Source organism: Populus trichocarpa, chromosome 1, assembly GCF_000002775.5.
Source record: "Populus trichocarpa isolate Nisqually-1 chromosome 1, P.trichocarpa_v4.1, whole genome shotgun sequence".
In the NCBI taxonomy this organism is placed as follows: domain Eukaryota; kingdom Viridiplantae; phylum Streptophyta; class Magnoliopsida; order Malpighiales; family Salicaceae; genus Populus; species Populus trichocarpa.
Window position 1 is genome coordinate 29,534,759 of NC_037285.2, and position 27,030 is coordinate 29,561,788.

At 33.4% G+C, this 27,030-nt stretch overlaps 4 protein-coding genes and 1 long non-coding RNA gene across 5 annotated transcripts; all 5 read left to right on the forward strand.

Annotated features, from left to right (window-relative positions):
* The first annotated feature begins 4,969 nt into the window (after positions 1 to 4,969).
* On the forward strand, positions 4,970 to 6,799 carry LOC7496802 (zinc finger protein CONSTANS-LIKE 16). Its single transcript, XM_024593620.2, has 3 exons — positions 4,970 to 5,564; positions 5,915 to 6,064; positions 6,190 to 6,799. Exons 1-3 carry the CDS (start codon positions 5,076 to 5,078, stop codon positions 6,214 to 6,216), a joined length of 666 nt encoding a protein of 221 aa, XP_024449388.1. The 5' UTR covers positions 4,970 to 5,075; the 3' UTR covers positions 6,217 to 6,799.
* A 1,304-nt stretch (positions 6,800 to 8,103) lies between these two features.
* LOC18095137 (UDP-glycosyltransferase 87A1) lies at positions 8,104 to 11,104 on the forward strand. The gene is made up of 2 exons (XM_006369615.3): positions 8,104 to 8,799; positions 9,943 to 11,104. The coding sequence occupies exons 1-2, from the start codon at positions 8,304 to 8,306 to the stop codon at positions 10,833 to 10,835; spliced, it is 1,389 nt and encodes a 462-aa protein (XP_006369677.1). The 5' UTR covers positions 8,104 to 8,303; the 3' UTR covers positions 10,836 to 11,104.
* Positions 11,105 to 13,218: 2,114 nt separating this feature from the next.
* Positions 13,219 to 15,628, forward strand: LOC7496803 (UDP-glycosyltransferase 87A1). Its single transcript, XM_002298465.4, has 2 exons — positions 13,219 to 13,833; positions 14,531 to 15,628. The coding sequence occupies exons 1-2, from the start codon at positions 13,338 to 13,340 to the stop codon at positions 15,424 to 15,426; spliced, it is 1,392 nt and encodes a 463-aa protein (XP_002298501.4). The 5' UTR covers positions 13,219 to 13,337; the 3' UTR covers positions 15,427 to 15,628.
* A 2,179-nt stretch (positions 15,629 to 17,807) lies between these two features.
* On the forward strand, positions 17,808 to 19,234 carry LOC7496804 (uncharacterized). Its single transcript, XR_002979944.2, has 2 exons — positions 17,808 to 18,737; positions 18,971 to 19,234. It is a non-coding gene; the product is annotated as an uncharacterized LOC7496804 (long non-coding RNA).
* A 3,632-nt stretch (positions 19,235 to 22,866) lies between these two features.
* On the forward strand, positions 22,867 to 25,752 carry LOC7496805 (UDP-glycosyltransferase 87A1). Its single transcript, XM_024593989.2, has 2 exons — positions 22,867 to 23,976; positions 24,607 to 25,752. The coding sequence occupies exons 1-2, from the start codon at positions 23,484 to 23,486 to the stop codon at positions 25,491 to 25,493; spliced, it is 1,380 nt and encodes a 459-aa protein (XP_024449757.1). The 5' UTR covers positions 22,867 to 23,483; the 3' UTR covers positions 25,494 to 25,752.
* Positions 25,753 to 27,030: the final 1,278 nt, after the last annotated feature.

Below are 27,030 nucleotides of genomic sequence, written 5' to 3' on the forward strand. Positions count from 1 at the left end.
TATGTAAATTTATTTTCCTTTACTACATGAAAAAAAATTAAACAACAATGAATGAAGTTTGAATAATTAATTTTAATGAATGAATTGAAATTCAGGTTTATAAATGTTGAGGTTACTCGCACGATAACATTGGCGATGAAATCATCGATTGGAGTGCTTTCGTTTGAATGGAAGCTTATTTGATGTCTGGTTAGGAAAGTTCAAGTTTAGTATATACATAAACAATTAGTTTTTTAATTTTAATAAACTAATTATTTTATGAAATTGACATGTAAGGAGAAATTTTATTAGGAGGAGGCTGACAACGGCGTGACCATGAGAGTGTGAGAGAATCACAATGCCATTAGGTAAGATTCAATTCAAATTATGATATTTTTCTTAAAAAAATATTAAGATTTTATTTTATCGTATCTTATTTGATTTTTTTTATGAATCAGGTTGCGTGATTTCTAGTATGATGCCTGAAAAAAACAAATACATATGCAAAAGAAAAAAGATCTTCTAGGTTGGGAAGACGTGACTATGTAGAGGGATTTCAAACATCCGCACATCATAAAGGGTATTTAGGATGTTTATCTCTAGCACGTGATGTCGAAGCGTTTCATGAGGTAGTCACAATCAGGTTTGGAGAACTAGACCAAGGAGATTCATGGTTTTATGAGCACGCACACCGATGGATCCATTCCATTCATTTCACATGCAAAACAAATGGTAAAATTTTGTTTTATATGATAATTTTTTTATTGTTTTATTATATGAAAATATTTAACTAACTATAGCTATTTTTACAAGTTATGGTGCTTGGGCGCGATTCAAGACCGATGAAACTCTTTGTTGAAAATCACACATACGAAAAGAGAATAGATAGAAAGGGGTGCAACAACTCGTAAACAGCCGAGCCAAGAAGTTTATGGTAAGTAGAATTTGAATATTTTTTTAGTTATTTTCTTTATATTTGATGACTTTTTTTCCATGAAACATATAACACCTGATTGTATAAGAGGTACATGGACGATCCTTTAACTCATCCAAAACTTGATCCAGATTTGTAGTTGGAGGCTGGATCTACCGGTGAACCCAGTAGAAATTAGGTTTACGATATCTTTAACACTACGATCAAAGATATATAGGCGGGTTATAGTGTTTCGATCATTTGGACCTTAAATCCAGATTGAGTCAGCAATCATCAATCGTCCAGGTCATCATATCAGAACAGGTTCAAGCCAAGATGAACGAACTTAAGGCTGAGATGGCCAAAGCAAGATATAAATTGAATGTATATAAGTGGTTGTTGGTAACTCTCACTAGTACCTTTGCTCCACTTCGTCGTTGCCTTGATTCTGGTGAAGATCTGTCTCTTTCACCTCCTCCATCTTCTATTACCTAGATAAATAAATTGTATTTAATAATATTTTTAAAATTAATAATACAAATTTGCTTTTTATTTTAAATTAATTTTGTTTAAATTTGCTTTGTTATTTTATTTTAATTCTTTTTTTAATTGTATTGTTTGTTTTGATTTTTTTAAATAATTACAAATAATACCGATGGAATTACCATCAGTTTATTCCACAGGTAACATACATAAAGATGTAATTCTTCTACTGATTAATTCTATAGGTAATATGTATATAATTACCGATAAATTTACCATTAGTGTATTCTGTCAGTAACATTCATATAAATGTAATTCTTTAACGAATTAATTTTGTTGGTAATATGTTATAATCACCAATAAATTAATCAATAGAATTGTTGTAGGTAAATTTTTTTGTTTGGTGTATAATTCTATTGATAAATCTATCTATTATTATATTCCTGATAAAATAAAAATCACAAATGATATATTTTATGATGATATTTTTTCATTTGTTATGCCATCAATTATTGTGCTTTTGACAGAATTATGCTTTAAACACCGACAAAATAATATTTTTGTCGGTGGTTTGCTATTTTCTGATATTGCTTTTAATTTTATTTCCGTGAGGGATTACAGAGTAGTAATTACGAACAGCGCAGTTCTTGTGAGAAGAATCTTGAAAAACCCATTTTCATATTACATTTTGATAAAAGAAAAGAAAAAAAAAATCAGTTTTTAATAATTCTACCTGCTGTAAATATTTTTCTCCTACGTTTATATATATCAAAGCTAAGAAGGTTTAGAACTTGAAGCAGTTTAAATAATCAAGGCTACAACATATCCTAATCTTTTTTATCTCCAGTATTTTTCAAAGTCAGATTTAGAAGCTATTAGTTTAACATGTTCCCCTTTGGAAAATGCCCATTGATTTTCCTTCCGGGAACTTGACGTCTCCAGTTTGAACAAGTTTTTTCGTATCATCTGCCATTATTTGCACTTCGCAGTGATATAATCCTGTTTATGGCCATTGGGGTTAGTTGGAATATTGCTAAATCATGTCTGCGTGCTCTCTGGGGAAAATAAACGAACATTGGCTTCTTGATTTAACTGTTATTTTTCATGTTTTTTGGTTTCATAGTCTGCTGGTAGGATTAGTTTGCTGATATGAGATGGAGTCAGGGGGTGGCGATGAGACGAAAGCCCCCGGAATGGAAGAGCTTCTAAAAGAGTGTCCCTTCAACAAAAAGTTGCAAGATTGGGTTGAGGGCTTGTCATCTATGAAGAAGTTAACCTGAAGATTCATCGATATATTGTCGTTTAACTGTTAAGAGTCATCAGTTGATCATAAATTTCCATTTAAAATTAACCTAAAATCTAGACTCTTTGCACGAAGCCCCCGTTTGATATTGCATTCCGAATAAAAATCGATTAAAATCAAATTATTCTTTTAGATTATTTTAATATACTAATATTAAAAATAATATTTTAAAAAATTTACTGTTAAATTTTTTAAGACCATCTAATAACACTGGAGCAGAGTGACTGATTGGAACTGGAGTTCCATCATAAAGCCGGGTAATAGACTTGGTTCACTCTTTTAGGAGGCATGTCGGGGACAGGTTCACCATCATTGTTGTTGTTTTTACATTTAATTTATTTTTCTCTGCCTTTCCTTTGACCTCTGTTCTTACCTTGGGCTGGGTTACGGGTATACATGTGTTAAGCGAGCCTGCTTCCAGCCCTGGCCTGGAATCTTCTGGTTCATTCTAGGCCGAATTTGGGCTGGTTGCAGAACTGTGATCGGGTTAAAGTCCATCCTTCATTGACCTCTAACCCAGTTTGGCTTAATTTGTGCATTTCCACTCCAGCCACCCAGAAAAAGAAAAGAAATTTTAGCAATGGATTGGAAAAGATGAGATTCAAACTCCATAACTCGTCTCTCATCTTGATAGTATCTATTCATATGTTTATTATGCTATGTTGCGTTATAAAATTGAATACATCAAACTATTTAATAATAAATTATTGTGGTGTGTTGCTAGTGAAGTCACTTGAATTATTATTATAGTTTTAAAAAAACTAAATGATTAAAAATAAATTATTTATTTGAAAAGTAAAACAAATATCATAAAAAACACAAGTAAAAAGGAAACATTAATCAAAATATTATGTAGTTTTTTATTAAATAGAACTAAAAAATAATTTAATTAAGATCCATATAAACTGGAAGCTAATATACTTAAAATAAAATAATTTAAGTTATTTAATTTGAAAATATTTAAGGTTATTAACGAAATAATCAAATATTATTTTATTATCATGTATAAAATAAAAATGATTGAAGTTGATTAACTTTAAAATATCTAATTTTACTTTTGTCTTTTAAATGAAATAAGAAGTATTTCATCTTAAAATATAATATATCTCTAAAATACTCTTATAACATGCTTATGGTTATTTACCAAGGAAGAATAATATTGATCATTTAAAATCTTAGAGTCTGTTTGGCACCCATTGTATTTGTTATATTTTGTTTTACTACACCGTAGGATTAAATATATCAAATTATTTGGTAATGAATTATTGTGATATGTTGCTATTAAAATAATCTAAATCTAAATTATCATAAAAGACATCGCTTAAATTAAATAACGTTTTTAAGAAATCAAATATTTTCTTTTAAAACCAAATGAAATGCTTGAAAAAAGAATTATTTATTTGAAGAACACAAAAACATCATAAAGAAACAATAATAATAAAAAAATTACATAGTTTTTAGAGTCAATTGTAACATAGTCCCTATAGTTTAACAAAAATAATCAACTGGTCCTCAAAAAAAAAATAATTATTGCAGATCCTGGCCGTAATTAATAATATTAGTTAGCTAAGAACTGATGAGATTGTCCAATGAATTGACTCCTTCAATTGGAAAACTAAGATAAGATTACACTTGATATAAGTTTTGCAATTAAGTTGTATTTTACTTTTGTCACTAATGCCAAAAATCATAAGTTAAATTTAAATAAAAAAAATTATTTGTTTTAATAAGAGGTTATAACATTTATTTTTTATTTTTTTCCAACTTATCAAGAAGTCTTAAAATCTTGAATCTTTATCTAGAATTTCTGAAACTCGAACTTTACCTCATGAGAAAGAAAAAATATCGAATTTACGGACAGTAAATCAAGCTTATGCATCTAATTTATCAATTAATCTATTTCATGTTTTTCAAGGAAATTAGTTGAAGTTATTTTGTCAAACACAACTTTTAATATAAAGTATTTTTATAATTTTCATACACAAGTCACGTCAACGTACATTAATTTACCCAACCTGCAAGTTTGCAACGATGCTTGAGAAGGAAATAGTGAGATCCTGAGTTGATTAATCAACCAATAAGTCACATGCTTCTTGACGCAAAGAAAACATTTCAACATGTCACCGGGTCCCAGCTCACAGGCTGCGAAAAGGTAATAATGGGCCCCACACTCCTCCAGGCTGGAGCCTATGGGCCAATCAAAACAAAGAGGGAAGTGAAACCAACCAATAGAAAGGAGATAAGATTCCACGTCGGAACAAGTTCTTATAAAGAAAGAAATGGTCATGAATATCCACATCGCCTCCTCCTCTCAGATATCTTATAGTGTTCAAACCTGCTATGCAGACGTAGTACACGAGTAAAAAGAGAAAGACACTCAGACGAAAGAGAGATAGGATGAAGTACAATTCTTTCTTAAAAAGCCCAAAGAAGGAAGAGCAAGAGGTCCCAGATACCGTTGTTCCTCAACTCTCCAACATCAAAGAAGAATCCTATGGCAATGGAGAGATTGATGTTGTGGATGAATTGGAAGGGATTTTTGGAATTGAACATGATGAGATGTTGTCAAGTGATAACATGTACGGCCAACTTGGTTGGGATTTTATGGACTTGGAGGAGTATCCAGCTGCTGAAGATGAAGAAGGATCAGAAATGTTTAAGTTTGGTGACAGCAGAAGCAGTTTCTTTGAGTTTGAAGAAAGCCATTACAGTATTGGTAAGGTTATAAAGGAAGAGAGTATTGGGTTTGGGGATGGAGATGGAGATGAGAAAGGAGTGTCTTTGAACTTGAACTTGAACTACCAAGAGGTCTTGGAGGCATGGTCTGATCGTGGGCCACTTTTGGCCGATGATCACTCTCTTTCCACGGCAAGCAATGGCCATTATGTCAGTACTCAACAAACTTATTATTCCTGTCCCTTTTTCTTTGCGCTCTTCCTTTTGAATTGTATCTTGAAAATGGAAAATCTCTCATCACCTGCATATTCAATCGCTATGATTTCAAGCTTAGAAACTGTTGTTTGTGAATGGCTGCTAGTTTAAGGGAAGAGAAAGGGTAGACTGATGCATTTTTTGAGTGGAACTTTTATTTTCTGTTGTGAGCATTTAAGTTTCTTCTTTTTCCTTTTTTATGCCCAAGCCAGTACTATATAAACGTATTAGCATTCTTAAAATTTGACTTGTGTTTAATTTAGCTGTGAAATTAATGTTGAAGAATTAGTTTAAATACTGATCAGATGGGAGAGGTGCCAGTGATGGAAGAAGATAGGACAAGAAGGGAAGCAAGTGTCCTTAGATACAAAGAGAAGCGCCAGACCAGATTGTTCTCTAAGAAGATAAGATATCAAGTTCGCAAGCTCAATGCAGATAAAAGGCCTAGACTCAAGGTTTGTACCCTTCTTCTTCTTCTTATTTTTTTATAGAAAAAATAAAATAAAATTGAAAAGGATATCTTCAAGAATGTTTAGAGAGACCCATTATTTTTCTGTACATATTCTATTTTTGCTTGCAGGGTCGATTTGTGAAGAGAGTTACCTGATAAGATAAACTCGAAACGGGTTTGAGATATCTGAAGAAACATCTTAATTCTTGGGCCCTTTGTTGCTCATGCTCTCTGCTTGTCTCAAATGAAAATATCTGTAAATCCCGTATTTCAAAAATATCTCTGAAGTAATCTTTCTAAAGACTTTCCGGGCACTTTCTTTTGTAAATCCCATCATGCGTGATTGACCTATTGTTCATACCATGGTTTGGTCCCCATCTGGCTTTTAGTGATGGACTTTTATCAGATCCAGCAATCAAACAGTAAAATGATAGCGAATCAGCAGGCTGGGCAGCGCAAATTGTAGTGGTCCTTCTCCGTGTTCGTTTTCACTAGTAATTCTCATTTTAATGCTTAGGGTTTTCCAACTATTATGGGACCTGTTTATGTCAGGAGTTGTTTTCTGGAGTGCTAGAAGGAGTTTCAGCTCAGGAAATCTTCAATAGGAATGGAATGTAACTGCCCCACTTAAAAAAGACAGGGCTGGCATCATCTTGCTGGCCATACTAATTGTTTGAACATTAGCACATGGAATGATGATAATATCTGCGAAAAAAATAAAATTTTTATTTTTAATCGAGATTAAGACAGAAATATAGTTACGCCCAGTGATTTTTTTTCCCTGTTTGCCCAGCAGTTTGAGTTAACGTATCATTCTGATTCGCCCATAGAAAATACTTGATTGTTAAGACAAAGAAATAAGCACTTACTTGTGAATAATTCAGAGATGCTGTAGTTTTCTCATTAACCTAATTCTTCCCATTAAAAAGGGGAAGAAATTAGCTGTTGGTTTCTCTAAAGTCCCGATAATTTGCCAGGAGATTTTCTTATTAATTCTTTAATCGTCTTTTGGTGTTTTCCCTTCAATTGTCTCTTTCAATATAAGGTGGTCCTGCGATGCCAAGAGAAATGGCTATGGCAGTAACAGTAGCCATTGTCACTGGTTGGCTTGAACCTATACCTGGGCCCTAAATGAAAATGATGGATGACAACAGAGTCCACAGAAGGGCTCTCATCAACAAAACATGGGATCCTTTACACATTTAGGGAGGGAAACACTTGGGCTCTCCACTTCAAGCATAGATAAGCTCCAATGTTTCCTTTTTTTTTTTTTTTCTTTTTTTGAGTTAATGGCATGTTTTGATTTTCTACCATGTGTTTTAATAAGATTTTCACCCTTCTATTTAATTCCATTAAATCATATCACATGTGTAACAAATATGTGCATAGATTTATAAGATCGTCCCCTGTAAAATATAATTATATATGTAAAAAGTGAAAAAAATTGAATTAAAAAGCGAGAATTTAGTTACAAATATTTTTCTTTATAAAAAATTTAATATTAGACCAGAAAAACAATAAGAAATTTAGCATCTATTAAAATGTTATTATCAACAAAATTACGAATGAGAAATTTATTCTTTTATGATTAATTGTGATTTAATGGCATATTTTATTCCCAAATTATTGGGATTTAGAAGGAAAAAAAAGACCTAAATTATCAATTTAATCTACTGAATTCTTAATTAATACTTGTTAAATAAACTAAGGCCTAACATCAAGTTTGAACGTTAATACTAACGGTCAAGCTTTGACCCTTACGTTAAATTACTTTTCAAATGGCAAATTATTTATTGAGCAGATGTTATAGTATTCCTAGGCGAAGGACGAGGCAGGAGGAGGAAGAGAATGAATTTTTATGAGAAAGTAATATAATTATTACATAAATAGGCCTTTTCTATATAAAAAATAAAACCTTTTATATTCAGCTAAGAAATCGTGCTCGTGTAATATAATTAATTAATCATAAAATATTACAGTAATGGGCCATGACTGCCCGCAAATTGGCCCATCACTTGTCAAGCCTCTTGTACACTCCTCGTCTTCAGTTTAGTCATCAGTGCCTCTCTGTGAATGAATTAATTTCTATCTAGTCAGTGGAGGAGGAGCTCTCTCCTGAGAACCTCTACAAAGGGCAATTTCTCCTCAATATCGTCTTGGAAAGAGGAAATATTTTTCATTTTTATAGCCCCTTTCTTGCTTAGCTTCAAGGCTTCATATAATCTATTTCTTGCTTGCTTGAGATGGATCATCTAGGAAACCTTGAGCCAACCACCATTTGCCATGTTATGGCCTTACCATTTCCAGGTCGTGGCCATATAAATCCCATGATGAACCTTTGCAGGTCACTGGCTTCAAAAAGACCTGATATTCTTATAACATTTGTTGTCACTGAGGAGTGGCTGGGCTTGATAGGCTCGGAGCCAAAACCTGACAACATAAGCTTTGGCACCATTCCCAACGTGCTCACTTCTGAGAGAGCTCGAGCTGGGAAATTTCCTGCCTTCTTACAAGAAGTTTTGACCAAGATGGAAGCGCCGGTTGAGAGGCTCCTTGGTCAGCTTAAGCCACCAGTGAGCACCATCGTAGCGGACACGTATTTGATGTGGGCTTTTGAGATGGCAAATCGCAACAATATTCCGGTGGCCTCGCTGTGGACAATGTCGGTGCCGGTATATTCTGTGTTTCAGCATTTCGATCTCCTTGTCCAAAATGGACATTTCCCAATTGAGTTGAAAGGTATGTGTGGTTTTGGTATTCTTGGGTTCCCCCCCTCCCTTCTTTTTCCTCTTTAGAAACCAGTAGAGTTTCCCAATTACGTGTTTGAGCAATACACCTCCACTCCATACTTTAAGTCAATCATTTAAAATTGCTCCAATACAGTGAGCTTAATATGCCAGGAATTCCACCTTTTCACTGACCTAAAACGTGAGTCGTGGCCCTCTCAGAAACAAAAAAAAAGTGGGTAATAATGCATGCGCTACTTTATTTAAGATCTGGCTGCAAATCTCCAATTTAATAATTTATTGATAATGCTTTGGTCTATCTCTGATTACATTTCTAACACCCATGTGACTTAGCAGGAAAAGATATCTAAACAGTACTGCTTTAGAAGGAAAGCCAAACTGTCTTTTTTGCTTATTATTTTTTATGTTAAGATATTTAAAATTTTTTATTTTTATATTTCAAAAATATTTTAAAAAAATTCAAAAGTTTAATATCTGAAATTCATGAGAATGGACTAACTGCTGCGGCTGAGAAGCCTCGGGAAGATAACAATTGTTTTTTTTAATTAAAAATAATTTTTAAAAAATATTATTTTAATATATTTTCAAGTAAAAAATACTTTAAAAAATAACCACAATTATATTCACAAACACCCCTTAATTATAATTTTGGTAATTACAAGTTTTTTTAAGTAATTTTTAATTAAAATATTTTTAATTTTTAATATGAATACATTAAAAAAATTAAAAAAATTTCTTATGGTGCAGGCCATGTTATCCCTTATATTTGCCTAGACTTTGTACCTTCGAGAACAGATATTTCAAAACCATACCAGGCAAAATCCCTTATTTTACTCGCGTGTTTCCGTCATTCATTTAATTTTACTATTTTTAAAAATTTATTTAGCTAGTACCTTGCGTTATTCAAATTTTGTTTAATTATTTTACTCACGTGTTTCCGTGACCAATGTTATTGCTTAATCTTCATTTAATTCTTTAATTAATTCATCTTATTTAACTAATTAATTCCGCGCACTCTTCGAGGGGTTTTGGTCCTGACCAATAAATCTATCTATCACTCAAACTAGTAATTAGCACCCACACTGTATATTAATGCCTAATTAAGTAATTCTTGGCTGCCCTTGGCATTTCACAGAAAGAGGAGAGGAACTAGTGGAATACATACCAGGGATTTCTTCAACGCGTGTCGTGGACCTTCCAACGTGTGTGTATGGGCATGGACGAGATATCTTGCATCGAGGATTCGAAGCCATTGCAAGTGTGTCCAAGGCACAGTTTCTTCTATTCTGCTCAGTCTACGAGCTTGAATCTCAGGCGATCGATGCTTTGAAAGCAAGCATTTCATTACCTATCTATCACATTGGTCCTGCCATACCTTACTTCAAACTAGAGCAAGAAGAGATTGTTACAGGTCCAGGTGAGACGACTAACTATTTCCGATGGCTCGACATGCAACCGAGAGGATCTGTCTTGTATGTTTCTCAGGGCAGTACTCATTCAGCTCCAAGTGCCCAATTGGATGAGATTGCTGCTGGCTTGCGCGATAGTGGTGTTAGGTACTTGTGGGTGGCAAGGGCAGAAGCTTCTTTGTTCAAAGAGGGTTGTGGTGGCATGGGTTTGGTAGTGCCATGGTGTGACCAATTAAGAGTATTGTGCCATCCTTCTCTTGGGGGGTTCTGGTCACATTGTGGATGGGGTTCTACCTCAGAAGCTGCTTTTTCTGGTATTCCACTGCTTACCTTCCCTTTATACTTGGATCAAGCCCCGAATAGTAAGATAATTGTTGATGATTGGAAGATTGGTTGGAGAGTGAAGAGTGGATTGGATGTGGACAAGTTGATAAAAAGAGATGAAATTGCAGGGCTCGTAAAAAGGTTTATGGATTCGGAAAGCGATGAGGTGAAAGAAATGAGGAGAAGAGCAAGAGAAATTAGTGAGATTTGTCGACGAGCCATTCGGAAAGGTGGATCATCTGATACCAGTATCGATGCCTTTATTGATGACATCCTGCAACACCACAAGAATTAAGCTGATAACTGATCAATGATATTTCTGCTATTGTCAATGTTCTTGCATTGATTCCCCAGCTTTTGTACTCAGTGCTCTTGTATCGGACGTTTCGTGATTACAATAAAAACTTGATCTTTCCATTAGAAAAACAAGCAGATCACTGAGATTCTCCGAGTCCTAAGGCTACTTGAAGCTTGTACGTTATAATATCTGGTTTGCAAGGAGTTTCAGGAGAACGCGAATATTTTTTTTGTTGTGACTAAACTAGTATCAATTCTTCCCTTCAAGATTGTGTCAATAAGCTGGAGCAGTGTAATTTTTTTTTGAGAAATCATCCTTGAAAAATTCAAGGAACAGATTAAGGCCTATGATCACCAATCAATAAAAATCGTTCTGGTTAAAGAACCATTTTGTTCTCAAATGGCCTTCTGATCTCTACAGAATTATGAAGGAGATGGGCCTAAAATTTTACAGTTTTCGAGATCTTTATGTCGTTGGGCCAGGGGCTCCGATCTCAGTCATCATGAAATTTAAAGCGGGGTCAAAACTCGGCATTCAAACAGCTATCGCATTTTTTAAAGTGTATTTGTAATTATTTTTTAAAATATTTTTTATATTAAAATATATTAAAATGATATATTTTTTTATTTTTTAAAAATAATTTTTAAAATCAATGCATTAAAATTATCTAAAATATATAAAAAAATATTTATATTTTTTTAAAAACACAAATTAACCTGCATTTCCAAATATTTTATAAGGTGCCAACTACCGAGTAGCAATACAAGCGTCAAATCTAGCAAACCTAATAGAGAGGACATGGTTGGACCGCTTTTAGCCCAGTGCCAATAATTGTAGTTGTTTTTATATTGGAAAAGTATTTTTTATTTTTTTAAATTAGTATTTTTTTAGTATTTTATATTATTTTGATATAATAATATTAAAAATAATTTTTTAAATATAAAAATATTATTTTAATATATTTTCAAATAAAAAATACTTTTAAATATAAATATGATACCGAACACTTCATTAGTCACGCCGTATATGCCATGGCAGTTGGCTATTGAGACTTGTAAGAGGAAAAGTCCATTTTCTTCTTTAAACAAGGAATAAATAATTTCACCATCTATGTGGTCAACCGACGGCATCCTAATTTTGGGAAAATATATTTAAACAGATTTTTTTTTAATTTAAAATAGCACTCAATAAAAATAAAATTTGAAAAACCAGAATAATTTAAAAAATATTTTAAAAAATAACATGTATTTATACTTGTTCTATTAAAATGACATGGTATACAAGGCGGAGCCGGGATTAGTTAATAGAAAGGATAAAAACTTAAGATATAATTTATTATTAGAAAATTTATTTATTTAAAATAAAATAATATTATATTATTCTATATATAAACACTAAATAATAATAAAAAATTAAAATATTTTGTAGGGCCCGGCCCTGCTTGCCTGTAGTGGTTCCACCTCTGACTGTATATTTTTTTAACATATAAAAATTATGCTTTTCAAAATAATATATTTAGCTGAAAATTTTAAGTTGCAGTGTTGAAAATAATAACATGTTAAAAAATTTAAATAGTTAAAAATTTAAATATTTGAAAAAAATAAAATAAAAAAATTGGCTCCAAACAATGTCAGATTTTGACAAGTGAAGAAGGAGAACCACCGATTTTGCGCGTGGGAGAAAAAATAAAGAAATATTTTATAGTTTCCAATTCCATTCCAACTTCTTTGCTAAGGGATTTTAGTGTATGATTATATTTATTTTTTAAAATATATTAAAATAATTTTTAATATTTTAACAATAAACTAGTATCAATTCTTCCCTTCAAGATTGTGTCAATAAGCTGGAGAAGTGTAATTGTTTTTTGAGAAATCATCCTTGAAAAATTCAAGGAACAGATTAAGGCCTATGATCACCAATCAATAAAAATCGTTCTGGTTAAAGAACCATTTTGTTCTCAAATGGCCTTTTGATCTCTACAGAATTATGAAGGAGATGGGCCTAAAATTTTACAGTTTTCGAGATCTTTATGTCGTTGGGCCAAGGGCTCCGATCTCAGTCACCATGAAATTTAAAGCGGGGACAAAACTGGTATTAGTCCGGTTTGTAAGTTTAGGTTTGTAGTTGTGATTATTTTTTATATTAAAATAAATTAAAATAAATTTTTTATTTTTAAAAAATTATTTTAACATCAAAATAATTTAAAATATTTAAAAAATATCAATCGACCCACATTTTCAAACAAATGCCAACTGCCAAGAAGCAATACAAGCGTCAGATCTAGCAAACCTAATGGAGAGGACATGGTTGGACCGCTTTTAGCCCCGTGCCAACAATTCTAGTTTATTTTATGTTGAAAAAGTAATTTTTTTTTTGTTTTTTTAAATATGTCATTCCAAAAGCAGCCCCGGACCTTTCCCCGTCCATCATTATATGAAGAAAAAATAAAATCCTACATCAATTACCTCCGCAATTACAAGCACCAACCACAGCCCAAAGATGGGTACCCTCAGAACGGAACCAACCACCACCCTTCACGTGGTGGCGATGCCATATCCTGGAAGAGGCCACGTAAATCCCATGATGAATCTTTGCGAACTCATGTCTTCCAGAAAACCAGACATCCTCTTCACCTTTGTTGTAACAGAGGAATGGTATGACCTCATCCACTCAGATGCTAAGAAGCCAGCCAACATCCACTTTGCCACCATCCCCAACTGCATACCGTCTGAGGTAGGCCGTGCCAAAGACTTCCTGGGATTCTTGGAGGCTGTTGCGACAAAAATGGAAGCTCCTTTTGAGCAGCTCCTTGATCGGCTTGAGCTGCCGGTGGATGTTATTATAGCTGATACTTACCTGGACTGGGTGGTGCATGTTGGGAATCGGAGGAATATTCCTGTTGCTTCTCTTTGGACCATGTCAGCCTATGTTTTTTCACTGTCCCGTCATTTCGAGCTACTCGAGCAAAATGGCCATTTTCCGGTCGAGCTATCGGGTATGTAAGAGAGAAGCTTTAGACTCCTTTTCTCTTTTGCTTTTCTTTTTATTAAGTCTTATAATTTCTCAATAAAATCTTTTCATTCTTATTAAATCAAGAATTTTATACATTACAATCTCAATTAACAAAAGACAATTTATTCCAGTGTTGTCTCGATATTTGACCAAAATCAATTTTTTTCACAAACACGTTACTGATGCTTTCGGGAATATCGAGATAGAATCACACGCATGGTACCTTGTTGTCTTTCACTGCCCACCAGCCGATGTCTGCATTTTGGTAAAAACGAAAAAAATAAAAATTAATATTATTTTGCATACATTAATATTGTTTTGCATTATTCTAACTTTATCAGGAATGCTATTTAGTGTGATAAAAATTATTTTTTAAAATATTATTTTATTTAAAAAATATAATTAAACAATATATTAGGCTGCAAGCACTAATGTACATGGCAAAATTCATAAAAACGAAATGGCAAAGGGGAATACAAATATTGTTTAGCTCGAAGTTAGAAACAATACACGGAATTAAGTGGTCTGCGTCTCTGGTTCTTGTTGCTGAGCATGTCATCTTACTCTGATCTGACAGTTTGGAAATAATATTGCTGTAGAAAGAAAGTCTAAGGTTATAATATCCACAAAATTCATCATTGCAATTTCACTTCATTCGCAAATCTTCTTGTGTTTTTCAGAACGAGGTGAAGAACGAGTGGACTACATTCCTGGAATTCCTCCAACGCGTTTAGTTGATTTTCCAAATATATTTCATGGAAATGGTCGACAAATCATGCCCCGATCTCTAGAGGCTGTTTCAGTGGTGTCGAAAGCTCAGTATCTTCTGTTCACTTCTTTCTACGATCTTGAAGCCCAAGTAATCAGCGCTTTAAAACCCAAGTTTCCTTTTCCTGTATACCCTATTGGCCCTAGCATACCCTATTTCAAAATCAAAGACAACTCTTCAGTTATTGGCAGTAATCACAATGTGCCTGGCTACATTGAATGGCTAAATTCCCAACCTGAAGGCTCCGTGCTATATGTTTCAATGGGAAGTTTCCTTTCAGTATCAAGTTCCCAAATGGATGAAATTGTTGCTGGGGTTCATAATAGCGGTGTTCGATTCTTGTGGGTGTCCCGAGGGGAAACAACTCCTTTTAAAGATGGTGGTGGTAATATGGGGCTAGTTGTGCCATGGTGCGACCAAATAAGGGTGCTGTGCCATTCTGCTGTTGGAGGTTTTTGGACACATTGTGGGTGGAATTCCACTCTTGAAGCTGTTTTTGCTGGAGTTCCGATGCTTACTTCTCCTATATTTTGGGATCAAATTACAAACAGAAAATTAATTGTGGAAGACTGGCAGATAGGATGGAGAGTGAAAAGGGAGGAGGGAAGTGGAATTTTGGTGACACGAGAAGAAATTTCAAAGCTTGTGAAAAGTTTTATGGATGTAGAGAACATTGAGGTGAAAGCAATGCGGAAGAGAGCTAAAGAACTTCAAGAGACTTGTCGTGGAGCTATTGCAAAGGGTGGATCATCTGACACCAATCTTGAATCTTTCATAAGGGATATTTCACAAGGCCAGGCCAAGTGAGCTGGTTGATTATGAATCGAAGTAGTCTTCAATCTTCATCCTTGAATAATGCATTAAATTTCTAGCTAATTTGAGGCCTACGACCATGCATTTTTGGGAATGAATGTGAAATGCATTTTTGAAAATGGATGTGATTTTGTAGCTTTCTTAACGAAATTTGCATAATAACAGAGTCTTTGAGTAGGCTCTACTACTTATTTTACTTGTGCTCCACTGTGATTCTTATATTGAATATACATGTTTTTCCATAAAACAATTATAAGCATAAATCAAAAAATTTATACAAGAATCTAATTAAATAAATTAATAATTATCTTTGTAAATAAATAAATAAAATTAAAAACATCTAAAGATAGATTAGATTAAGATATTTGATCTCACAACATGAAATATTTACTTAGTTATATTTATTGAATTTATTTATTAAAATTAAATTTTTATTCAATCAAATAATAATAGAAATAGATACACATATAAAATCTATTAAATAAAATAAAAGGAAAAAATATCATGCAAGACCGCACGTATTATAAATATTATTTAAAAATAAATATTTTTTATTTTAAAAAATAAAATTCATCTATTTAAAGACACATTAAAATCATAGAGGGATGATAATAATCAAAACATAAATAAAAAGATATATAAAAAAAAGATATAAAAAAGATATCAATTAAAATAAAAACCAAAATTATGATTAAAAAAGAAGAAGCAATGCTAAGTGTATTAAAAAAGAAAAAGAAAAAACAAGTGACTTGGTTACATCCTTGATTGAGTTTAATAAATTAGAAACAATAAAAACATATACAATGATAGTAAACATATAAAAAAATATTATATAAAAAAGACCATGATAACTTTAAAAAACCCCCTTGAAAGTATGAAATTGGATAAAAATTAAACAAAAATAAATCAGTCTAAGTTAACTCGAGTTAGTGTGGTAGATATGTAACTTGAGTAATAAAAGATGAGCCAACTTGAGTTATCCCGCATAACTTGTGGTTCAGGTCATAAAACTGAGATAATCTAATAATTATTTTTTAAGTAAACCATAAAGCCAACCATTTTTTTTTAAAAAAATAATATCAAACGATGAAACAAAAAAAAAATTAGACTAAGAAAAAGAATGTCAACTCGCATAAACTTTTCAAACCGGTAACCCGGGTTATTAAAGCAAAAAAACTATAAATGAAAGAATCACGAAATCCAATCCTCAACAAATCAAATGATGAAGGATAAAATTGAAAAAAAAAATCAATTACACAAAAGGATTTAAAATAAAAAAATAGCAATTAAAATAATAAGAGTGGAAATTAAAATAAAAAATAAATTAGAGGGCAAACCAAAAATTTTTATTGGAGAGTTAAATTAAAAAAAAATTCAACAAACAAAAAAAAATTAAAAGAATGAAGACTAAATTGAAAAAAACAATACAATATAAACTTAGATTAAATGATAAAACTGAAAACCAATAAAACTTTTACAAAAAAACAGAAAAAATGTTAGAAATCAAAAGAAAAGGACTAAATTGAAAAATATAATACATGACAAATTGAAGAACTGAATAAAAAACAATAAAAATTTTATAAAAAGATCAAGAAAAAAAATTAGAAATTAAAAGAATAACGATTGAAATTGAAACACAAAAAACATAAAGGACTAAGTTGTATTTTTTAGGAAATGAGAGAGAAAAGAAGAAGAAAAAAAAATACTAGCGATAAACCGTCCCACCTCCACCAACACACGCCACACTATGAGGAAGAGGATGTGACAACACTTTTAACGACACTGTGAAAGGGCATGTTTGGTCACCGGGAGGTGCTAAACACGTCACACAAAGGGCACGGGCATCTCCCAAGCATTGGTGCATAGAGAGCATGCACCAATAGCTTTTTGAATATTTTTATTAATTAATCAAAGTAAAAAGACCAAAATATCCTCTATTGGTATGGAATTAAAAAAAAAATGTGAAAAGATGAAAAAGTCATTTGGCATATGACTTATTTTTTATTGAATCGATGGAAAAAAATGTTTATTTTATTTTTTTTTTAAAAAATAAAAAGATAAAAATACATTTCATCTAACAATTCTAATTTTTGATGTTGTTTTACTATTTAAATAAAATAAAATAATGTGTATACTCATGAACAATCATGTAATGACTAATCAGATATGAAAAAAAGACTGCAATAACTTCAACTTATTTAAAATCATAATTTGTTTTTATCAGTATATACAGTGATTTCTAGAGTGGTTGTTGATAAATACAAAATTAGCCCCGTCCTCTCCTCTGCAACATCATTGATGGACGAAGGCAATATATTCACAAATTCAAGTTGAATTTGTGACCTCTTGTATTTACGAAGTGCCAAGTGGTGACTGGTTACATTTTTCATAACCAAATCTCTTCTCTCTTTGTGCATAAATCCATAGCATGAATCTGGAGATGCTCGTTTCTTGGTGCATGAATCCAACAAGAGAAGGACAAGAGTATGCAACAGCTTTGTTCTAGCCTCACAATAACCCTATCAAAGACTTCTGCAAGTAATTCGCGTATTTTTATTTGGAAAGAGCATGGATCCAAAGGCTGTCAGCATTCACGGGTCACATTTCCTCAACTATGCTGGCAGCATACAGATAAAACAGAATTGTCATAATCAACTAGAGTCGTGATGCTTTCATCTTCCAAATCTCTTTTAAAAGCACACCATATGCAAGTCCTGGTCTTGCTTGATTTGACTGTTCCAGATCTAATACAAATTATCAACACAGACACGTTTCGTACAAATCATTCGAGATACACAGTAGGACTCTAACATTGACGCCGTCGACCAGCAATCAACAACCAGCTGTCATGTGATGGCTGTACCCTATCCTGGTAGAGGCCACGTCAACCCCATGATGAATCTCTGCAAGTTATTTACTGTCTTCAAAGAAACGGGATATTCTCCTAACTTTTTTTTTGTTACTGGAGAGTGGCTTGGACTCATTGACTCTAATACTAAAAATAGCACCATACAATTTGCCTCGATACCGAATGTTATCCCATCTGAACTAGTCCGAGGAGCGGATTCTACGAGGCTGTGATGACGAAGATGGAAGGTCCGTTGGAACAGCTACCTGATCAAATTGACCTGCTAGTGACTGCTATCATAGCTGAATAGCTGATGCTAAGCTACCGTGGGCAAACACCATTGCAAACAAGAGGAATATCCCGGTGGCAACACCATGCACGGTGTCAGCAACTGTATTTTCAATGCTCCAACAGTTTGCTTGCATAAAAAACCTGCCGACACTAGCCAAATTGTTAGGTATTATTAATCTGGTTTCTTAACATAAATTGCTTCCTTGTTGCCTCTTCTCGTACTGATTTTTCTCTCATTAGGCTGAAATGAATGACATCAATATATTCTTTCTGACTCTGTCATTTTATTTTTTATTCCTTTGAGACTGGACGAATAGAAATAACTGATGGCAATTGGTATATGTTTTATATGCTTTCCTATGTTTTGATGATGGAGAATAGATTGTTTACCACATCCAGGGAATTTCTTCAAAGTATGTAGCTGACCTTCGAACAATCTTCCGTGGACACGAGGCAAGAGTTATATATGCAGCTCACGTTGGAAAGCATTTCATGGGTGTCAAGAGATGTCATCCCAAGCATCAACTTCAACTTTAATGGCTTTGTAAAAATATATGCAACTTGATCATTTGTTTTGTAAGATATCAGTTCAACCTTTTTGTTCTCCACATGCTCTCAGATAAAATGATAACGTGTATCGATGTGTTTACTTCTTTCATGATACACTGGGTTCTTTGCTAATGCAATAGCTGATCGATTATTAACATAAATTTTTATAGGATTTTCTTGAGGAAATTCCAAATGCTTCAACATATTCCTTAACCATATTAAATGGCATACAACTGAGTTAGCAGTAATATACTTGGCTTCAGAACTTGATAATGTTACTATCGATTGCTTCTTGGATGACTATGTGAAAGATGTATCTCCTATAAAAAAGAAAAATCTTGTTGTGCTTTTCATTTCATCAAGATTTCTACCCCAATCACTATCTGAGTAGCCAACAAGATTGAAGTTTTTACTTGAAGTATAAAACATACTTTCATTTATCGTTTCTTTGATGTAGCAGAGTATTCTCTTGGCTGCATTCAAGTGAGACTGATCAGGTATCTCCATATATCTGCTGATAAGTCCTACTGCATAGAGTATATCTGGTCTAGTACATGCCAAGTATCTCAAGCTTCATACTAAGCTTTTAAAGTAGGTTGGATCAACATTTCCTACTTTACTCTTCCTCAATTCCACTATATTTTCAACTAGAGTTGATATGTGATTGCAACTTTCCATCTTGAACTTTTCAAGAATATCTTTGGCGTAACTACTTTGGGATACAAAAATCCCTTCTTCTTTCTGCGTCATTTCTAAGCCAAGAAAATGTGCCATTAAACCAATATCTGTTATCTCAAACTCCTATACCATGCTTTTCTTAAAAGTCTTCAAACATGGTAGGATTGTTGCTGGTAAATATCAAGTCATCAACATATAGGCATGCAAATAGTGTGCTTCCATCAACTTCTTTTTTCACATACATTGCATGTTCATATGGACATTTTTCAAATCCATTTTCTTGAAAATACCTGTCAATTTTGGTATTCCAAGCACGTAGAGCTTGCTTCAAACCATAAAGGACTTTCTTTAACTTGTATACTTTGCCTTAATTATCGACTTCAATGTATCCAAGTGATTGTTTAATATAGATCTCTTCTTCTAGAAAGCCATTCAGAAATGTTGACTTCACATCGAGTTGTTAGATCTTCCATCTATGTTGTGCATCTAATGAGATCATTAGTCTGATTGTCTCTACTCGGGCTACATGAGCAAATACTTCTCCATAGTCAATGCCTTCTCTCTATTTGTAGCCTTTTGCCACTAATATTGCTTTATATCTTTATACCTCACCTTTTGCATTCTTCTTCGTCTTATAAACCCATTTGACACCTATTGTTTTCTTGCTTTCTGGTAGATTAGTTAGCTTCCAGGTATCATTCTTCTTAATGACATATATTTCTTCATCCATTGCTTCTATCCATTTTTCAATGAAGCTGTCACATAAAAAAAATGGATAGAAGCAATGGATGAAGAAATAGATGCAATTGAGAAGAATGATACCTGGAAGCTAACTAATTTAACTAGAAAACAAGAAAGCAACAGGTGTCAAATGGGTCTATAAGACAAAGAAGAATACAAAAGGTGAAGTATAAAGATAGAAAATAAAATTAGTGACAAAAGGCTACAAATAGAGAGAAGGCATTGACTATGGAGAAGTATTTGCTCATGTAGCTCGGTTAGAGACAATCAGACTAATGATCTCACTAGATGCACAACATAGATGGAAGATCTAAAAACTCGATGTGAAGTCAACATTTCTAAATGGCTTTCTAGAAGAAGAGATCTATATTAAACAACCACTTGGATACGTTGAAGTCGATAATGAAGGCAAAGTATACAAGTTAAAGAAAGCCCTCTATGGTTTAAAGCAAGCTCTACGTGCTTGGAATACTAGAATTGACATGTATTTTCAAGAAAATGGATTTGAAAAATGTCCATATGAACATGCAATGTATGTGAAAAAAGAAGTTGATGGAAGCACACTATTTGCATGCCTATATGTTGATGACTTGATATTTACCAGCAACAATCCTACCATGTTTGAAGACTTTAAGAAAAGCATGGTATAGGAGTTTGAGATAACAGATATTGGTTTAATGGCACATTTTCTTGGCTTAGAAATGACGCAGAAAGAAAAAGGGATTTTTGTATCCCAAAGTAGTTACGCCAAAGATATTCTTGAAAAGTTCAAGATGGAAAGCTGCAATCACGTATCAACTCTAGTTGAAAATATAGTGGAATTGAGGAAGAGTAAAGTAGGAAATGTTGATCCAACCTACTTTAAAAGCTTAGTAAGAAGCTTGAGATACTTGGCATGTACTAGACCAGATATGCTCTATGCAGTAGGACTTATCAGCAGATATATGGAGACACCTGATCAGTCTCACTTGAATGCAGCCAAGAGAATACTCTGCTACATCAAAGGAACGATAAATGAAGGTATGTTTTATACTTCAAGTAATAACTTCAATCTTGTTGGCTACTCAGATAGTGATTGGGGTAGAGATCTCGATGAAATGAAAAGCACAACAAGATTTTTCTTTTTCATAGGAGATACATCTTTCACATAGTCATCCAAGAAGCAATCGATAGTAACATTATCAAGTTCTGAAGCCAAGTATATTACTGCTAACTCAGTTGTATGCCATTTAATATGGTTAAGGAATATGTTGAAGCATTTGGGATTTCCTCAAGAAAATCCTATAAAGATTTATGTTGATAATCGATCAGCTATTGCATTAGCAAAGAACCCAGTGTATCATGAAAGAAGTAAACACATCGATACACGTCATCATTTTATCCGAGAGCATGTGGAGAACAAAGAAGTTGAACTGATATCTTACAAAACAAATGATCAAGTTGCACATATCTTTACAAAGCCATTAAAGAGAAAGACATTTATCAGATTGAAGTTCATGCTTGGTAGGAAATCTCTCGATTGAGTTTAAAGGAGATATTTGTTGTAGTAAACTCAATCCAAAAGGTCAAGGAAGGCAACCACCAACTGCAACCACCAACCGTAGCCGTCAGCCGCCTTCACACTACCACTTATACTTTTAATTTATGTATAAATAAGTAACTAAGTTTATACTATTGTAAGTGAGAAATATATGAGAGAAATACTAGAAAGAAAGAGAGGGTGTGTTTGAGAGCTTAACAGTATATGTAAGCCTTTTGCCTATGAAATAAAACAATGTGTTTTATCCCCTCTGAGTGTTTCAAAGCCACCACCAGTAGCCTCTCCCACCAACACTTAGTATCAGAGCCTTGTTCGTAAAAAAAAACAGAGAAGTTTTTGAGATATATCTGAATTTTCAAAGTTGTCAACACCACTTTTTGATCATTTCACAGTGTAGAGTTCATTAATACGAACTCAACAGTGTAAAAATCAGCCTGATCAGAGGAAGAGGTTGCCCACACGTGTGTCTAAAAGTTTGGTACTGTAGCCCACGTCCAGACAGTGCGCCTAGAGAAAGAAGATGACTGAGCCACACGCACACCGCATTTAAGTGAAGCAGAAATCGTGTCCTCCAGCTGTTAGCCAAAGAATATTCTGGTTCAGCCCCAGCAGGTACATCAATGCGGATAGCTCGTAGAGAAGCTTACGGCTAAAAGGGAGTTGCGGTGAAAAGGAGATAGTGTAGTGTCATGGTGTAACCAATTGAAGGTCTTGTGCCATTCTTCTGTAGGGGGATTTTGGACACATTGTGGATGGAATTCGACTCCGACACCAATGGTTGCTTTCCCTTTATTTTTCAATCAGGATCCCAAATGTATGCAGATAGTTGAAAAGTGGATAATTCGTTGGCAAATGAAGAAAGATGAGGGGCCTAAACATTTGGTTAAAGGAGAGAAAATTACAGCAATCTTGGTTTCTCACATATAAGCAAAACTTCAGACCAAATTCTTGTGTTAATTTAAAATCAATGCTTGCAAAATCTATCTATATTGTGGCCTATAAACTGCCAAAACAAATATGGTGAAGACCTCGAAGACCCAAGAAACTGACACGATAATATCTGAGAGAAGCACTTTTCCCGATTGTGGTCATCTTTTGAAAAAGTAGCAACAAGTTAAAAAGAAAAGAAAAAAAAGAAAAGAAGAATGAAGACGGGGGCAGCTTGTGCTTAAAGATTAGGTACCATTTTTTTTAACCTAGCAACCAGCAAAAGAAGGATAAGAACAAAATTTTCCAACTCATGATTCCAGATTTCCACACAAGTAGCTCTATTTTCTATAGCTAATAACTTTTTAATTCTTAAAATCTTATCTCAATTCTTGTTGACCTTGCAACTTTTCTTCAGAGAACTAAAAAGTGCATCAGGAGCACAATAACTTAACAATCTTTCTACTTTCATCAGACATGAATTCTGTTGGCCTGGAATCAACAGCAGTATGCCATGTGGTGGCGATGCCTTTTCCCGGCAGAGGCCACATCAACCCCATGATGAATTTCTGCAAGTTATTAGCTTCAAGAAAACATGATATTTTGATTACTTTTGTTGTCACAGAAGAGTGGCTTGGCTACATCAGCTCTGAGCCAAGGCCAGAATCTGTACGCTTGGTCACAATACCTAATGTCATCCCACCAGAGCGTCTAAAAGCAGTAGATTTTCCTGGATTTTATGAAGCTGTTATGACCAAGATGGAAGCTCCCTTTGAGCAGCTGCTTGATCAGTTTGAGATTCCTGTGACTGCTATAATTGGGGATATTGAGGTACGGTGGGCTATCAGCTTGGGAAACAGAAGGAATATTCCAGTGGCTGCTTTTTGGACGATGTCGGCAACATTTCTTTCAATGTTGTATCATTTTGATCTCTTCAAACAGAACCAGAAATCACCATCTAATTTGTTAGGTATGTAAACTGCAGCTTATCTTAAGTGTTTAGCTATCCATATTATCTTACTCTAAACTTAATTTCAATGCTTTTTAGCATCATGCGTGATTGTATATATTAGTGTTTGGTATAGGCTTAGTAGGTTCTGTCCGAGCTTGAAATCAATTAAGCACTCTGACAAGATAAAAAAGAGAACAAGAAAATATTGTAAAATAAAAAATATGTTAAGTTTTTTTAACTGTTTGAAGTGTGAAAGAGCAACTTGGAGGAATGGAGTGGGATTTTCAGCACATAATAATATGGTGAGGCTAGGGTTTTGAACTGGGATTTTCCTCACAGAATATGGTGAAGCTACGGTTTTTTACTACGGTAATAACATTCAGAAAGGAACTTTTTGCGCTGTGCTTTGTTTGATAAATAGATTAAGCTAATGTAAAAAGATTTAAACAAATGGCAGAATGCATGATCTTAGATGAGATCAGATATTAGCTGCTTGGGCGTTTAAGCCAAATACTTGAAGAATTCGTAGAGATCACAACTAAAATGGTTCATGTCTTCCTGATTGACGCTTTCTGAATTTCCATGCTAGTTGATATTTCAAAACAGAAAGTGATAGTAGCAACTGGGTATTTTTCTTGCATATAACAGGACAAGTGGATTACATCCCTGGAATTTCTTCATCACATTTAGCAGAACTCCAAAAGGTCTTCCAAAAGAATGATCGAAGAGTATTGCAGCTAGCCCTGGAATGCATTTCAAAAGTGCCGCAAGCACAATATCTTCTGTTCACTTCTATCTATGAGCTTGAGCCCCAAGTCATGGACACTATGAAAGATACTCTTCAATTTCCTGTCTATCCTATTGGACCTGCCATACCTTACTTAGAGCTTGAAGGCAATTTGTCAGGAACTAATTATAGTCATATGGCCCCAGACTACTTACAATGGCTAGATTCTCAACCTAAAGACTCTGTCTTATACATCTCTTTGGGAAGTTTCCTTTCTGTTTCAAGCACCCAAATGGATGAAATTATTGCTGGGCTTCAAGATAGTGGTGTTCGATACTTGTGGGTGGCACGCGGAGAAGCTTCTCGGTTAAAGGACATATGTAGTGATGATATGGGGCTAGTGTTGCCTTGGTGTGACCAGTTGAAAGTGCTGTGCCATTCTTCCATAGGGGGCTTTTGGACACATTGTGGATGGAACTCTACTCTAGAAGCAGTTTTTGCTGGTGTTCCAATGCTTACTTTCCCTCTATTTTTGGATCAAGAACCAAATAGTAACCAAATTTTAGAAGGTTGGAGGATTGGTTGGAAGGTTAAGCGAGGCGTGAGAGAAGAAAATTTGTTAACCAGAGAGGAAATTGCAGAACTTGTGCAGAAGTTTATGGATTTGGAAAGCAATGAAGGGAAAGAAATGAGGAGAAGAGCAAGAGAACTTGGAAATATTTGTCAACAAGGTATTGCTGAAGGCGGATCATCTACGACCAACCTTGATGCATTTATTAGGGATATTTCACTGGGCATCAGGCACTGAACAGTTTTTGAATGCTGTAATCATTTTCCAGTGATCGAGTTTATTCACAACTAGAAAAAATTGCTTGTCATGTTGTCAGAGTTCAATGGAATTATGCTCTCTGAAACATGATCAAGGTAAGGAATCAAGTGCTAACTACTTGTTTGTAGCATTCAATTAACTGATAAGTTCAAATGAGGAAAAAAAAGAAGAAGAAGCTGTGTCTTCTTTATACTTCGGTGAAAAGTAAAAATAAAAACTATTAGTATTCTTCCATGAATATTTTTGTTTCATAAGCAATTAAGCACTATCATGAAGATAAGGTGGTGTTTAATTTTAGATCAAGAAAATTAAATGATAATTAACACTTAAATATAATTGTTAATATAATTTTAGATCAAGAACTTCTGTCCGACTGCAATGAGAACTGTGTACTTAGTTAGGCAAGAAAAAATATTAATTTATTAGAGCTAATTTGTTAATATAATTTTTTTAAATAATATAAATATAATTTTTTATGTGTATTTCAATAAAAAAAATATTTTAATATATTTGATATTAATATTTAAAAAAATAATGGAGATGAAAAAAATAATAATTTATTTTAATGTTTTTTGCTCTTTTAATATGTACAAAATAATTACATTTCATTGACAAAAAAAAATATTTTTGTTTTTCATTTAGTTATTTTATTGAAGCTGTAAAATTACGAGAGAAAAGCTAAATTGCTTTTTTTTTTTATATATATATATATATTCCATTGGAGATACCTTTGGGAATTTTTAAAAGCTCCAATTGAAATTTGAAAAATAGAGGGCAGTGAGCGGAGACCAGAGAGAAAACGTATGATCTGCAAGGACTAGCTTGGAATTGATGTGGCGTGATATGAATGGATAATAAGAACAACGATGGTGAATTCCAAGGAGATTATAACCTGCTATATATATATATATATATATATATCTGTGTGTGTGTGTGTAAAAACTTGCCAATAAGCACCCAAAATATAAATAAATATTGAAATGATTTTTTTTTAATAAAACAACATAATTTAAGAATGTTGCGGTTTGAACCGTGACATTAGTTATCGCGATTCACAAAAGCCATATTTGATCAAATTTTGTATTTTTGAACCACGACCTTATTAAAATGTCGTGTTTCTATATCGTGATATTTGACTCAATATCACGGTTCAGAATCGTGACATCATCAATGAGACCTTTTCAAGAAACAACTGGGTATTTAATAAAACGGTTGGACAATAGCCAAAACGATCAGATTATTTTAGCTACTATAAGGTTTTGGATCATTTTTGTGTTTGAAGCCTGAAAAAATTTATAAAATCATTGTTTTCGTTAATTTTAAACTTTATTTACTTTATGATTTTATAGAGTTAAGATTTTTACAATTTTATCAAAATTTAAACAAAATATCCTATATATAAGAACTATACCCAATATTTTGTCTCGCAATAAAAAACCTGCAAAAAACCACAATAACTCCAATTAACAAATTCTAATTAAACTCAACATATTCTCATATTCTATAATCACAAGTA